This window comes from Hemitrygon akajei, chromosome 8 (genome assembly GCF_048418815.1).
Source record: "Hemitrygon akajei chromosome 8, sHemAka1.3, whole genome shotgun sequence".
NCBI lineage: Eukaryota > Metazoa > Chordata > Chondrichthyes > Myliobatiformes > Dasyatidae > Hemitrygon > Hemitrygon akajei.
The window spans coordinates 15,167,250-15,180,599 of NC_133131.1; the positions used below are offsets into that span (position 1 = coordinate 15,167,250).

The 13,350-nt window shown below is 42.8% G+C and overlaps 1 protein-coding gene across 1 annotated transcript in view; it reads right to left on the reverse strand.

Moving 5' to 3' along the window:
• ccdc92ba (coiled-coil domain containing 92Ba) overlaps window positions 1–13,350 on the reverse strand; it is a 77,682-nt gene that overhangs the window by 52,149 nt on the left and 12,183 nt on the right. Inside the window, exon 2 of the mRNA XM_073053315.1 lies at window positions 1,037–1,184. Coding sequence (XP_072909416.1) covers window positions 1,037–1,166 — 130 coding nt within the window. The 5' untranslated portion in view covers window positions 1,167–1,184. The remainder of the gene's footprint in view (window positions 1–1,036; window positions 1,185–13,350) is intronic.

Sequence of the window (13,350 nt, forward strand, 5' to 3'; positions counted from 1 at the left end):
AGAAACTTGCAAATGTCACTCCACTCTTCAAAAAGGCAGGGAGGCAGAGGAAAGGAACTTAGAGACCAGTTAGCTGGACCTCAGTTTTTGGGAAGATATTGGAGTCCATTATTAAGGATGAGGTATAAGAGTACTTAGAGGCACATGATAAAATAAGCTACAGTTAGCATGGTTTTCTAAAGGGGAAATCTTGCCTGACAAATCTGTTCGAATTCTTGCATGAAATAACGGGCAGAATAGACAAAGGAGAGTCAGTGGATGTTCTTTATTTGTATTTTCAGAAGGCCTTTGACAAAGTGCTGCAAATGAGGCTGCTTAACAAGATAAGAGCCATGGTATTACAGGAAAGGTGCTAGGATCATTAGAGGATTGGCTGATTAGCAGGAGGCAAAGACTAGGAGAAGGCAGGAGAATAAGGTTGTGAGGGAAAATGGATCCGCCATGATGAAATGGCAGAGCAGATTCAATGGGCCAAATGGCCTAATTCTGTTCCTATGCAATATAGTGTATGGTAAACTCAACTCATCTTCTTATTTTGTATCACCCGCCTGAAAATCACAAACAAACATCTCTGGACAGTTGTCAGCACACTGCACATATCCACGTTAACCCAGTCTGGATATTCTCCTGACCTTGAGGCATCTCTGCCAGAACTCGAGAGTCTTGCAATCAACACCACGGCAAATGAGCCAGACCTTTAAATATATGATCGAGCCTGACCAAATGATTTTGCTCTCATCAGCAAAGCTAAACACAGGTCCTGAGACAATACACTCAAAATGCTGGAGGAACTCAGCAGGTCAGGCAACATCAATGAAGGGAAATAATGAATTAATATTTCAGACCAAGACTTTGATCAGGAGGATCTCAGCCCAAAACAACCTGCTGAGCTCCTCCAGCGTTTCCTTTGTGTTTCTCTGGATTTCCGACATCTGCAGAATCCCTTGAGTTACTGATCTCAAGGCTCCAGCTTTGCGCTCTCTGACCCCCTGCTGACCTCCTTTGATCCTTCTCCTCCCTCGGCCGAGAAACTCACCACTGCACCGCTTCTGCAGATGCAGAATCTCCATGTGAAGGCCGTGCAGCAGGTCCATGTGCTCGCCCTTCAGGAAAGCGATGTTCCGCTGGACACTCTGAAGCTGGCGCTCCAAAGATGAAGTCTCCATGGTCACCGAGTCGACAATCTGAGCCCAGGGGAGAAAAGTACAGATCAGCAAATGGTAAAACAGAATGACGTGGATCGCAGTCACACATTCAGACCCCCTCCACACCCCCAGGGGGAGTTCCAACATTCCCTCCTGTCTCTTGCACAATAGGCCACACATGCACAAGATGCTGGAGAAACTCAGCAGGTCAGGCAGCATCTATGGAGGGGAAAAACAGGTGTTGTTTCAGGGTGAGACCCTTCATCAGGAATGGAATTGAAGGGGACAGAGGCAGCAACTACAGAGGGGTGTAAACAGATGATGTGTCCCACTTCCTTTCCAGTCCTGATGAAGGGTCTCGGCTTGTAACATCAATTGTTTGAGCATCCATAGATGCTGCCTGACCTGCTGAGTTCCTTCAGCATTTTGTGCATGTTGCTCCAACTTGCCAGCACCTGCAGAATCTCTTGTAATAAAGAACAAACTTCTCTATAAAGAATTTTTATACGGCAAAGACTTTATAGTTAATGATCAGTTTCCAAAGTCCAAATATCATAATGTGGGCAAAGTGGGAGTTGAGCCACAGAAAGCTCCCACAAACAGCAATGTGATGGTTTGTTTCCTGCTATAGAAGCTGCCTGACCTGCTGAGTTCCTGCAGTATTTTGTGCGTGTATGTGTTGCTCTGGATTTCCAGCATCTGCAGAATCTCTTGTGTTTATGATCTTGCGCAATGAGACGTCTATGATCCATAGAGCTCCAGCCTGGCATCAGTGCTGCACCCCAGGAGAAAACAATGTTCACTTGGCAACAACCCTCTCCGACTTGCCACAAATTAAATGCTCCTCACCTCCACACATCTCGTAACAGATTGTCCTTACAGAAATACTACCGATTATTGCATTTCCAAATTAGTATTCTTTAATTTGGAAAATGCAGATTCTTGTTTGAATTCAAGAATCACACAACTGCTTCTCTGTGCAGATCATTAATCTTATGGGTCCAACAGAGTGGAAGTGGCCTTCGCAGAGACTCAGTTAATGCAGACACAGTGTTCCAAACATAAAATTATCAATATTGGCCACATACAGGTACCTGGATTGGAAATTAACTCTAACAAATGATATTTTAGTCCACTATTAGACAGCTGCACTACTTGCCACATACAGAAAAAGAAAGTTGTGACAAGTTCAGCTCATCCAACACCCTTACTCTCTTCCTCCTCATCTTAAAAGAGAGAAAGGTTAGCTTTATTTCTCACATGCACCCGTACGTCAAACCATTGAAACATGCTGTGAAATGCGCTATTGGTGACCAACACAGTCTGAAGATGTGCTGGGGCCAGTTGCAGGCGCTGCCAATCCTCCAGCAACAACACTGCGTGCCCACAACTCACTAACCAAAACCTGTACATCTTTGGGATGTGGGAAACCCACACAGTCACAGGGAAAAGATACAAACTCCTCCAGACAGCGGTGGGAATTGAACCCTGAACTTCCGATTGCTAGTGCTGTAAAGCATTACATTGACTGCTACTGTGCTGTCCGACTTGACATATCTCCACATCTTTTTCCTTTCTGGAAAGGCCATTTGGCCCCACAAGTCCATTCTACAATCAGATCAAGGCTGAGCTGCTCCAGAGCACGTCCTGCCTCATTCCTATAAGTTGAACAATCATTCCATTGACAGCCCCCTTCCCCACACCAGTATTTGTTTTGAGAATGGAGGTTGGAGCAGGGATGAGCTTGGAAGATTCTCAGATTCTGCCCCCCTTTGCACGAAGAAGATCCTACTTAACGTCAAACAGAGCCAAGTTCTAAATTTCACACTCTGCCCCCTGTTCTCAGGAGCCCTCCCCACCACTGAGCACGTCTGCTTGAAACATTATCACAGGAAAGCAGCATCCATCATCAAAGATCCTCACCACCCAGGCCATGCTCTTTTCTCGCTGCTGCCATCAGACAGAAGATACAAGAGCCTCAGGACTCACATCACCAGGTTCAATAATAGTTACCACCCCTCAAACATAAGGCTTTTGAACAAAAGAGGATAATTACACTTATCTGTTGAGATGTTCCCACAACCAGCAATCTCACTTTAAGGACTCTTTATCTTCTTATTTCAAGCTCTCATTATTTATTAGTATTTTATTTATAGTTGCATTTCAACAGTTTATTGTCTTCTATGCTCTTGCTCTTTCATTGATCCTGTTTACAGTTACTACTCTATAGTTTGCTGAGTATGCCCGCAGCAAAAAGAATCTCAGGGTTGCTTGTGAAGACATGTACACTCTGTACTCTGATAATAAATTTTACTTTGAACTTTGAACCAGAGAAATAGATTCATTCTCACTCCTAACTCAGCAGGATCATTGCAAATTCTCTGTGGTAGTAAAATCCAAGTTCAGATAACACGACCTTTCTACTTAGCTTAATCCGACACATTTAATTGGCTGCCGCGTTGAGAATTTAAAACCTAATGAATGCAACACAAGATTGTCATCAGAAAATGGTTGATGACTGCTGAGTGTTAACCTTTACACGTTTCACACAAAAACCATTCTGATCCCTTGCGACTGTCAACACAGAACACCGAGACACAACCCCCACCCTCTCTGGAATACAGACCACTGAGAGCCTTAACCATATAACAATTACAGCATGGAAACAGGCCATCTCGGCCCTTCTAGTCCATGCTGAACGCCTACTCTCACCTGGTCTCACTGACCTGCACTCAGCCCATAACCCTCCATTCATTTCCTGTCTTCCCCCTTTCAGAGCCCAGGCCACCGAGACCTTCCCCTGCCAACCTGAGCACAGACCATTGAGACAAACCCTCTAACCTAAAGTGTGGACTTCAGATACCAAACACCCCCCACAAGCAAGGAGACTGCCATGACGCCTTTCCCCCTCCAGCATGTCGAACCCTGAGGTGTCCTGCAGAGACAGCCCTGGCCGAGATTGGACCACCAGGACACAAATGACCAGTACCCTCCATCAAGTAACTGAATTACTAGAGGGCACAGCCATTTAACTCTCTTGTGGGCAATATCCAATGTCAGCCCCACCCTTCACACCTTAGGTGCTCTCAGCAAGTCACTGTTCTCCTCCACGTCTCCTGCCTGTGGACCTCTTGGGCTCACATGACCACGGAACAGGATATTTGACTTACCCCACTGCGTACGGACATCGAGCTACCTATTATGCTAGTCACATGATGTTCACCCCAAATCACCATTGATCCTTCCCCAAACATCCAAATTACGTCTGCGACTGGATGCATTTTCTTTGGGTGGTCTCATTTACCACCGCATCTCAAAGTTGTGTGGGTTGGGAGGTTAACTTGGGAGGTAAGTCGTCCCTAGTGGGGAAATCTCAGAAGAGTTCTGGATTTGTAATGTAATGGAGCATGTAAGTAGACCCAACTTGTCCACAATAACATATGAGGAGCGTTTATCGGCTCTTGGATTGTATTCATTAGAGTATAGAAGAATGAGAGGGGATCTCATAGAAACATTTCAAATGTTGAAAGGGTTGGACAGAGTAGATGTGGAAAGGCTGTTTCCCTTGGTGGGTGAGTCCAGGACAAGAGGTCACAGTCTTAGAATTAGAGGGTACCCATTTAAAACAGAGTTGAGGAGAAATTTTTTTAGCCAGAGGGTCTTGGATTTATGGAATTTGTTGCCACATACAGCTGTGGAGGCCCAATCATTGAAGGTTTTTAAGGAGGAGATTGACAGGTATCTGATTAGTCAGGGTATCAAGGGATATGGGAAAAAAGCCGGAAATTGGAACTACACGGGAGAATAGTTTAGCTCATGGTGGAGTGGCGGAGCAGACTCGATGGGCCAAATGGCCTACTTCTGCTCCTTTGTCTTGTGATTAAGGTGTCCATCCAAACTCGTCCCACTTGCCTGCATTTGGCCATTATCCGATCGATGAGATTGTGAGGGAAATAAAAACAAAGGAGTAGGACAAATGGATGGTTGATGGTCAGCAGGGACTTGATGGGCTGAATGGCCCTTTCCCAGTCTGATTGACTCCAAATCTCCGGGCTCCAATCAGGTACTGAAGCAAATGGCATCTGCTCCAGATGACTCTACACACCTACCCATACAAATCGACACTTTTGCAGCTCAGATCACTGTCCCAAACTGAGTGCCCTTTCACAAACTAACTTTTGACCTCAGCAGTACAATGTTAATGACTTGTAGAAAATTTGTCGATTCATAACTGGGGTTCCCAACCTTTTTTTTAAACCATGCCCCTTACCATTAAGCTAGAGGTCCATGGACCCCAGATTGGGAATGACTCTGAATCAGAAACAGAGATTGCCTCAGACGCACAACAGTTCAGAAGGAAGGCGCCCATTCAACATGCCTGAGATGGTGCTGGTCCTTGGGCATGTGAAGCCTCTTCTGGCTCTGCCTGGGAATACCAGCCATTCAGTTCTGATCTGAACCTTCCACACAACAATCTTTCTGTAGCAATGGCTGCCAAAATGGGACTGCACTGGAGTTTGAAGTAGAGTTGTAAAGTCACACATCACGGAAACGGATCAACACACAAAATGCTGGAAATATAAGCTAGAGGATGGTGAACCTGTGGAATTCATTGCTACAGACTGCTGTGGATGCTGAGTCATTGGGTATACAGTGTATGTAAAGAGATGGTTGACAGGTTCTTGATTAGTAAGGGCATCAAAGGTTACAGGGAGAAGGCACGAGATTGGGTTTGAGCAGGATAATAAAATCGAGGAGTAAACCAGATGGGCTGAATGGCCTAATTCTGCTGCTATGTTTTATGGTGAGGCAGCATCTATAGAGGAAATTCTGCCCAAAATGTTGACTGTTTATCCCTCTCCATAGACAATGCCTGACCTGCTGAGATCATTGAACATTTTGTCTGTTGTTCAATATTTCCAACAGCTGCCTTCAGCCTTCAGCCCAACTCATCCATTCCAATCAAGATACCCTCCTGCTAGTCCTATTTGCCTGCATTGAACCTATATCCCTCTACACTCTCCCTATCCCTGCACTTATCCAAATGTCTTATGAATGTCCTGATTGTACCTCCCTCAAATACTTCCTCTGACAGCTCATTCAATATTCACACCACCCCTTATATGAAAATATTGTCTCTCATGTCCCTTTCAAATCTTTCCCCTGTCACCTTACACCTCCACTCTCTGGTTTTTGGTTCCCCTTCCCTGGGGGAAAAAGACTGTGTGCATTCACTCTACCTGTGCCCCTCATGATTTTATAAAAGTTAAAGAAAATGCTAGAAATACTCAGCAGACTAGCAGGGAGAGAAACATGAAACATTTCAGATGAATGACCTTTCATTGGAACTGGGGAAAAATTGGAAAAGAGACAACAAGAATTTTGGGTGCAGACAGAGTGGGGCAGGGAGGGAAGGTGTGTGATGGACCTGGGGATAGATGGTGAGACCTCAGGAAATTGAATAAACCTTTGTCAGCATGGATGAGATGGGCCAAAAGGCCTGTTTCTGTGCTGTGGGACCCTATGACAAGTAGTGGCAGAGCCTGTTGAGAGTGTGTGGTAAAGGCAGGGGGATAACAAAATGTGTTGCTAAGGGAGATGCAAATGTGTGGAGAGAAATAACATAAGGAAGTATCAGATTTGAGGGAAAAAAATACTGGAATTGTGAGATTTATGACCAGAATGACTGAGTACCTCAAACTGTTAGATTCATTGCAGAAGGCAGGAATTTATGAAGTCAGAGGGCGAAGCATTTTTAGTGAGTTTCCCTAAACTTTCTTGAAACAACTCAAAGGTCGTGGTCAGAGTGGGATAGAGGAATCAGGATGATAGACCGCAGGAAGCTCAAGGTCTCCTTCATGGATTGACTGGAGGCGCTCTTGAAAGCTGTCTTCAGATCCGTGTTTGGTTAGATATTGCATCCCCTGCAGAGGTTTGGGGAAGTGCCATGAGAAAGGGAGTGGGTTCCCACCACTGTCTGTAGGAGTTTGAATGTTCTCCCCATGGCCGCTTGGTTTTCCTCTGGGTGCTCCGGTTTCCTCCACATTCTGAAGATTAGAAGGTTAATTGGTCACATGGGTGTAATTGGGCGGAGCAGGTCCATTACCGCGCTGTATCTCTAAATAACTAAGTAAATAAAGGGTATTCGTGGAGATGGAAGGGTAATCTAGAGTGTCCTTGCTGGAGTGATGCCTTTGGAATGCTGTAAGGGAGGGGAAGCATAGATGAGTCAAGTGAAGATATGTGTCTGAAGTGTCAGATAATTAGCTTCTATATTTCACACAGTAGTCAGCTATTAGCAAATTGAATGGTAGAAAAGCCTTGTGGGCTTAAATGACTTCCCCCTTTAGCCTCTTAACTCTCCAAACTTTAACCACTAACCTCTAACTTTATTTCTTTTACATAATTCTTTGTAAAAGTAATTTTTTTTTGTTGCATGTTGCTCCCACAGCAAGTTCTTAAGATATGTAAATAGAAAATAAAGTTGATCTTCCTTGATCTTTTGTTCCTGTCTTCGTCATAACTAACTGCAGAGAATAAATGTCACAGCAAATACTGAAACTAAAATGATGCAGGAACAAGGAAAACAGTGACCAAATATGGCACAGTTTAGGTTTGTTTTAATAAAAATGAACATGCAACGCACATTGTAATTAAAATTCATTAATGTTAATTAATTTGTTTATTAAAATGAGGTCTAAAGTTCCAGACCTCATTTTACTGTCACCCTGTGAAGTTTCCTTGCAGGGTACAAGAACATCCATTGTTACCTGTGCTCCAGGCAGGATTTACCAACATTGAATTTAACCAAGAGAATTTCATCTATTTAACATCCTAAAGCTGACAGTAACAGGGAACTGTTCAAATCAAAATGAAACCTGATACCGCTAGCTCCACTCCATCTGCTCTCTTTCTCCCCAAACTATCTTTCTAGTTGTCCCAAACATCCACTTTACTAGCCAGTGAGGCTGGAGCTAATGTTGATATTGTTACTTTTTACTCATGTCGAAGTTCAAACAACCAATTTGCTTGTTGCCACAACAATGGGAATTGGCTGTTCACGCAACCAATGGACTCACTTTCAAAAACTCCTCATCTCATGTTTTTGATATTTATTGCTTTATTTATTATTATTAATTATTATTTCTTTCACTTTATATTTGTACAGTTGCCTTCTGCACTCTGGTTGAATGACTGAGTTGGCGGTTTTTCATTGATTCTGTTATGGTTATTATTCTATAGATTTATTGAGTATGTCCACAAGAAAATGAAACTTAGGGTAGTATAAGTTGACATATGTACTTTGATAATAACATTTACTTTGAACTTTGAAACAGTCCTCACGATCCAAGTTCTGAATGCAACCACCAAAGGCATCGAAACTTTATCCACTGGTGCTAAGTTACCTCCTCAATCCAAGACCATCTTACAAAGCATATCCAGAACCCTCCTCCCCATCTTCAACCTACAGCAGCTATTTCTGAACTGTTAGAAATCACGCCAACAGATTTCTGAATGGTCCATGACCCCATAAATATTACCTCCAAGACCATCTCACAAGGGATGTCCAGAACCCTCCTCCTCATCTTGACCTACAGCAGCTTTTTCTAAACAGTTAGAAATCACGCCAACAGATTTCTGAATGGTCCATGTCCCCATGAATGTTACCTCACTATTTTGCTCTCTTTTGCATTACTTATTTTTCATATAGAGTGGATTCCATCTAATTGGGACAGCCGCTTATTTGGAACAACTTTTAAAGAGCAAAAACTAATCAAGTCAAGTCACTTTTATTGTCATTTCGACCATAACTGCTGGTACAGTGCATAGTAAAAATGAGACGATGTTTTTCAGGACCATGGTGTTATATGACACAGTACAAAAACTAGACTGAACTATGTTAAAAAAAAACACAGAGAAAGCTACACTGGACTACAGACCTACACAGGACTACATAAAGTGCACAAAAACAATGCAGGCATTATAATAAATAATAAACAGGACAATAGGGCAAGGTGTCAGTCCAGGCTTTGGGTATTGAGTCTGATAGCTTGGAGTAAGAAACTGTTACATAGTCTGGCCGTGAGAGCCCGAATGCTTTGGAGCCTTTTCCCAGACGGCAGGAGGGAGAAGAGATTGCATGAGGGGTGCATTGGGTCCTTCATAATGCTGTTTCCTTTGCGGATGCGGCGTGTAGTGTAAATGTCCGTGATGGCGAGAAGAGAGACCCCGATGATCTTCTCAGCTGACCTCACTATCCACTGCAGGGTCTTGTGATCCGAAATGGTGCAATTTCCAAACCAGGCAGTGATGCAGCTGCTCAGGATGCTCTCAATACAACCCCTGTAGAATGTGATGAGGATGGGGGCTGGGAGATGGACTTTCCTTAGCCTTCGCAAAAAGTAGAGACGCTGCTGGGCTTTCTTTGCTATGGAGCTGGTGTTGAGGGACCAAGTGAGATTCTCCATCAGGTGAACACCAAGAAATCTGGTGCTCTTTACTATCTCTACTGAGGAGCCGTCGATGTTCAGCGGGGAGTGGTCGCTCTGTGCCCTCCTGAAGTCAACAACCATCTCTTTTGTTGTCGAGAACTAACATTGAGAAATTAGCTGGGATTTCCCTCATTTATTTGGGACACTATACCGCTTAACTGGGGCAGGAGACTGTTGCTGAACAGTTTCTAACTAGCAACAATCGCATGCACTTGTCTGGCCGTTAGACATTACACCGTGCATAGAGCAAATAGATTTAAATAGCGTCAGCTGCATGTGCTTGTGTTTAAAAAGTAGTGATCTACGTCACTGATAATTGGCGAGAAGTAAGCAGCAAGACAAGTCGGAACTGCTTAGCTCACTGCGGTTTCAGGCATTCGGGCTTGGAGATACTAGAAACAGCCGGGAGCAATAGTGAAACAATTTCGCTACTTCAACAAGTTAGGGACTATGAAGAATTTGAAGGTATCGACAATCATCTTGAATGTTACAATGAAAGTGAAGATTTTGAGGATGCAATTTTTGAAAACATTGTATGAAGGCAGTCTATTAATTGCTCAGATTTTGTTCATTTACAGGCAATCAAAAGAACACGGTGGCGTACACTGGATGAATTCCTCCATTGATAACTATTAGGAACTGGTTAAGCCTGTTATGGACTTGTACCATAACGCCTGGTACCAAACCTGTAGGGGCCTCTCTTTATCTAACTATGTGCTCATCCCAGCTCTCTCTGCTGTGCTACTGAATTGAGAATTTACTATTCCTTGCTATGAAGTATCTCCCTACCACAGGTATCAACTGGCACAGAACCACACACAAGGGGAAATAAAACCATCTGGTCTCATCACCTATGAAGCACCAATAGCATTACACTGTTTACTTATTAACTTGTGTGGTAAATGCACCTCATGCTAAATGTCAATCTTCAAGAATACATTTTAGTACTTGTTAATTTATTTGAGGTAATATTATTGTATGTGAGCTACATGCACTGTTTTGTGCTCCTTGATTCGGAGGAACATTGTTTCATTTAGCAGTATACATGTATACGCTTGAATGATAATAAACTTGAACTTCAAAGATTCAAAGTACATTTATTATCAAAGTATATATGCAGAATACAACTCTGTGATTTGTCCTCCCGCAGGCAGCCATGAAACAAAGAAACATCATGGAAGCCATTCAAGAAAACATCAAATACCCAACTCATGAAAAAAGAATGAATTACGCAAATGGCAATAATGAGAGCGAACAACACATAGCATATCAAACATCAAACCAGGAATTTGAACTTAATCTGAGATTTGCCAGCCATGGTGTAAATGCATGTGCTTAAATTCATTCTTTCATGAGCCACCGTTTATTGTCCATCCCAACTCAGAGTTCAGAGAAAAGTTTATTATCAAAGTACGTATAAATCACCACATACTACCCCAAGATTCATTTCGGTTTGGGCATTTATGGTAGAACAAAGAACTACAATAGAATCAATGAAAAAAGTATACACAAACAAACTGACTAACAAATAATCAGTGTGTAAAAGACAAACTATGCAAATACAAAATAAAAACTACAGTGGATTCCAGTTAATTGGGACACATTGGGACCAGTACATTTTGGCCCAATTATACAGCTGTTCCAAATAGCCGAAGTTTCACGGAAATAGCTAAAAATATATAAAAAAGAAAACTGAGTAACAAATTATGTATCTAAATGAAATGCAGAACAAATTAGAACACTACCAATAGTAGTACATTTTTAGTTTCTAATAGTTAACATCCAATGTACACAAGGAACTGAATTAGCGCAGGTACCTGATGCAGGCAATGGACTGCCTTCATACAATGCTTTCAATTATTGTATCCTCAAAATCTTCATTTTCATTGTAACGTTCAAGATGATTGTAGATGCCTTCAAATTCTTCATAGTTCCTGACTTGTTGAAGCAGTGAAATAATTTCATTTTCACTCCCGAATGCTTGAAACCACAGTGAGCAAAACAGCTCTGTATTGGCTTACTGATTATTTCTCACCAATCACTGCTTTTTGAACACAAACACATGCAACTAGCGCTATTTCAAAACTGTTCGCTGTAAGTAGAGTGTCCACAGACCACACACATGCGCATAACAATCACTAGTTGGAATTTGTTTGGCAACAGTCCCCTGTCCCAATGGGGTGACATAGTGACCCAAACAAAATAAAGGAATCCTGGTAGTTTTTTCAATTTGTTTTTGCTCTTTAAGAGTTGTTCAGAAAAAGTGGCTGTCCCGAGTAACTGATGGCTCAATTAACCAGAATCCACTGTAAGAATAATAATCAGATATATATAATTCAGGAGCGTGATGGTTGAAGGGTAATAATTGCTCCTGAACCTGGTGATGTGGGACTTAAAGCTTCTGCATCTGCTTTCCGGTGGCAGCAGTAGGAAGAGAGCATGGCCTGGATGGTGGGGATTCTTGACAATGGATGCTGCATCCTTGTGGCAGTGCGCCTTGTAGATGTATTCAATGGTGGGGTGGGCTTTTCTTGTGGTGGACTGGGCCATATCTACTACTTTCCATAGTCTTTTCCATCCTTGGGCGTTGATCTTTCCATACAAGGCCGGACTTTGACCTGAGAGCTTGCTGAGCCATTTCAGATGGGAATGCCAAGAGTCCTCCCATATTGATGGGCATGAAGTTACATGTAGACTAGACTGGGCAAACTTCCATCCCTGAAGGGTATCTGTGAACTACATAGGCATTTAAACAACAATCTAGCAGTTTCATCTTCACCATCACTGAGATCAGCTTCTTACTGCAAATTTACTTTTATCTGAATTCTTGAATTTAATTCCCCAGCTGCTATGATTTGAATTCAGTTCTCAGATCAATCGGGCACATCTCTGCCCACTACTGTAATCCAGTTACTTAGCCACTATGTTACCTCCAGATCAAGCATACTTTCCACATTAAATATCTGTACAAAGCAAAATCATTTATAACATGCCCCTAACCAGCATCTGGAGAAGCTTTACCAAGGTATTACCCGAGGAGATGTTGATATCGCTGAGTTGGATTGTGTGGACAAAGCGGAGGTGTCAAGCAGAACGTTTCAGCAGAGAGGATCCCAGAGCCAAAATGGATCAGCTGACATTTCAATGTCAACGGAGCAACAGTTAAATTTGGAGATGCTGACGAGGAGAGGCAGCGCCGGAAGTGGTGTGAGAGTGCGCACTGCTACCCATGCTCGGTTAAAAGGCTAACCCCTGAAGGCTGGCTCTCTTTAAACAGGATTAACTTTGTCTGCAAGATGAGGAACTGCTGTGTGCTTACATTTACAGAGGCATGGCTCAAGGACAACATCTCATGCACCTTCAATCTTCAGGCCATGCCACTCAGGGACTTGTGCTAATAATATTTTGTGACTGTACTGTGCTTTATCATAACTATATGTGATGTGTGTGACTATATGTACTGTTTTGAACCTTAGTCTCAGAAGAACAATGTTTTTTTTAGCTGTATACACATATATGGTTGAATGACAATAAACTTGAACTTGATCTTCAAATAGAACACAGCAGAGATCCTGAACACTTGTAGGGTGGGGGAAGTTCCTGAGACAGGGGAAGAGGGGGTCAGGGTATTAGAAAACAAGGACGAGAATTTGAAAGTGTCGCTTGGCCGTGGGTAGGGGCTGAGTGCAGTTCAATGTAGGTTAAGGCAGGAC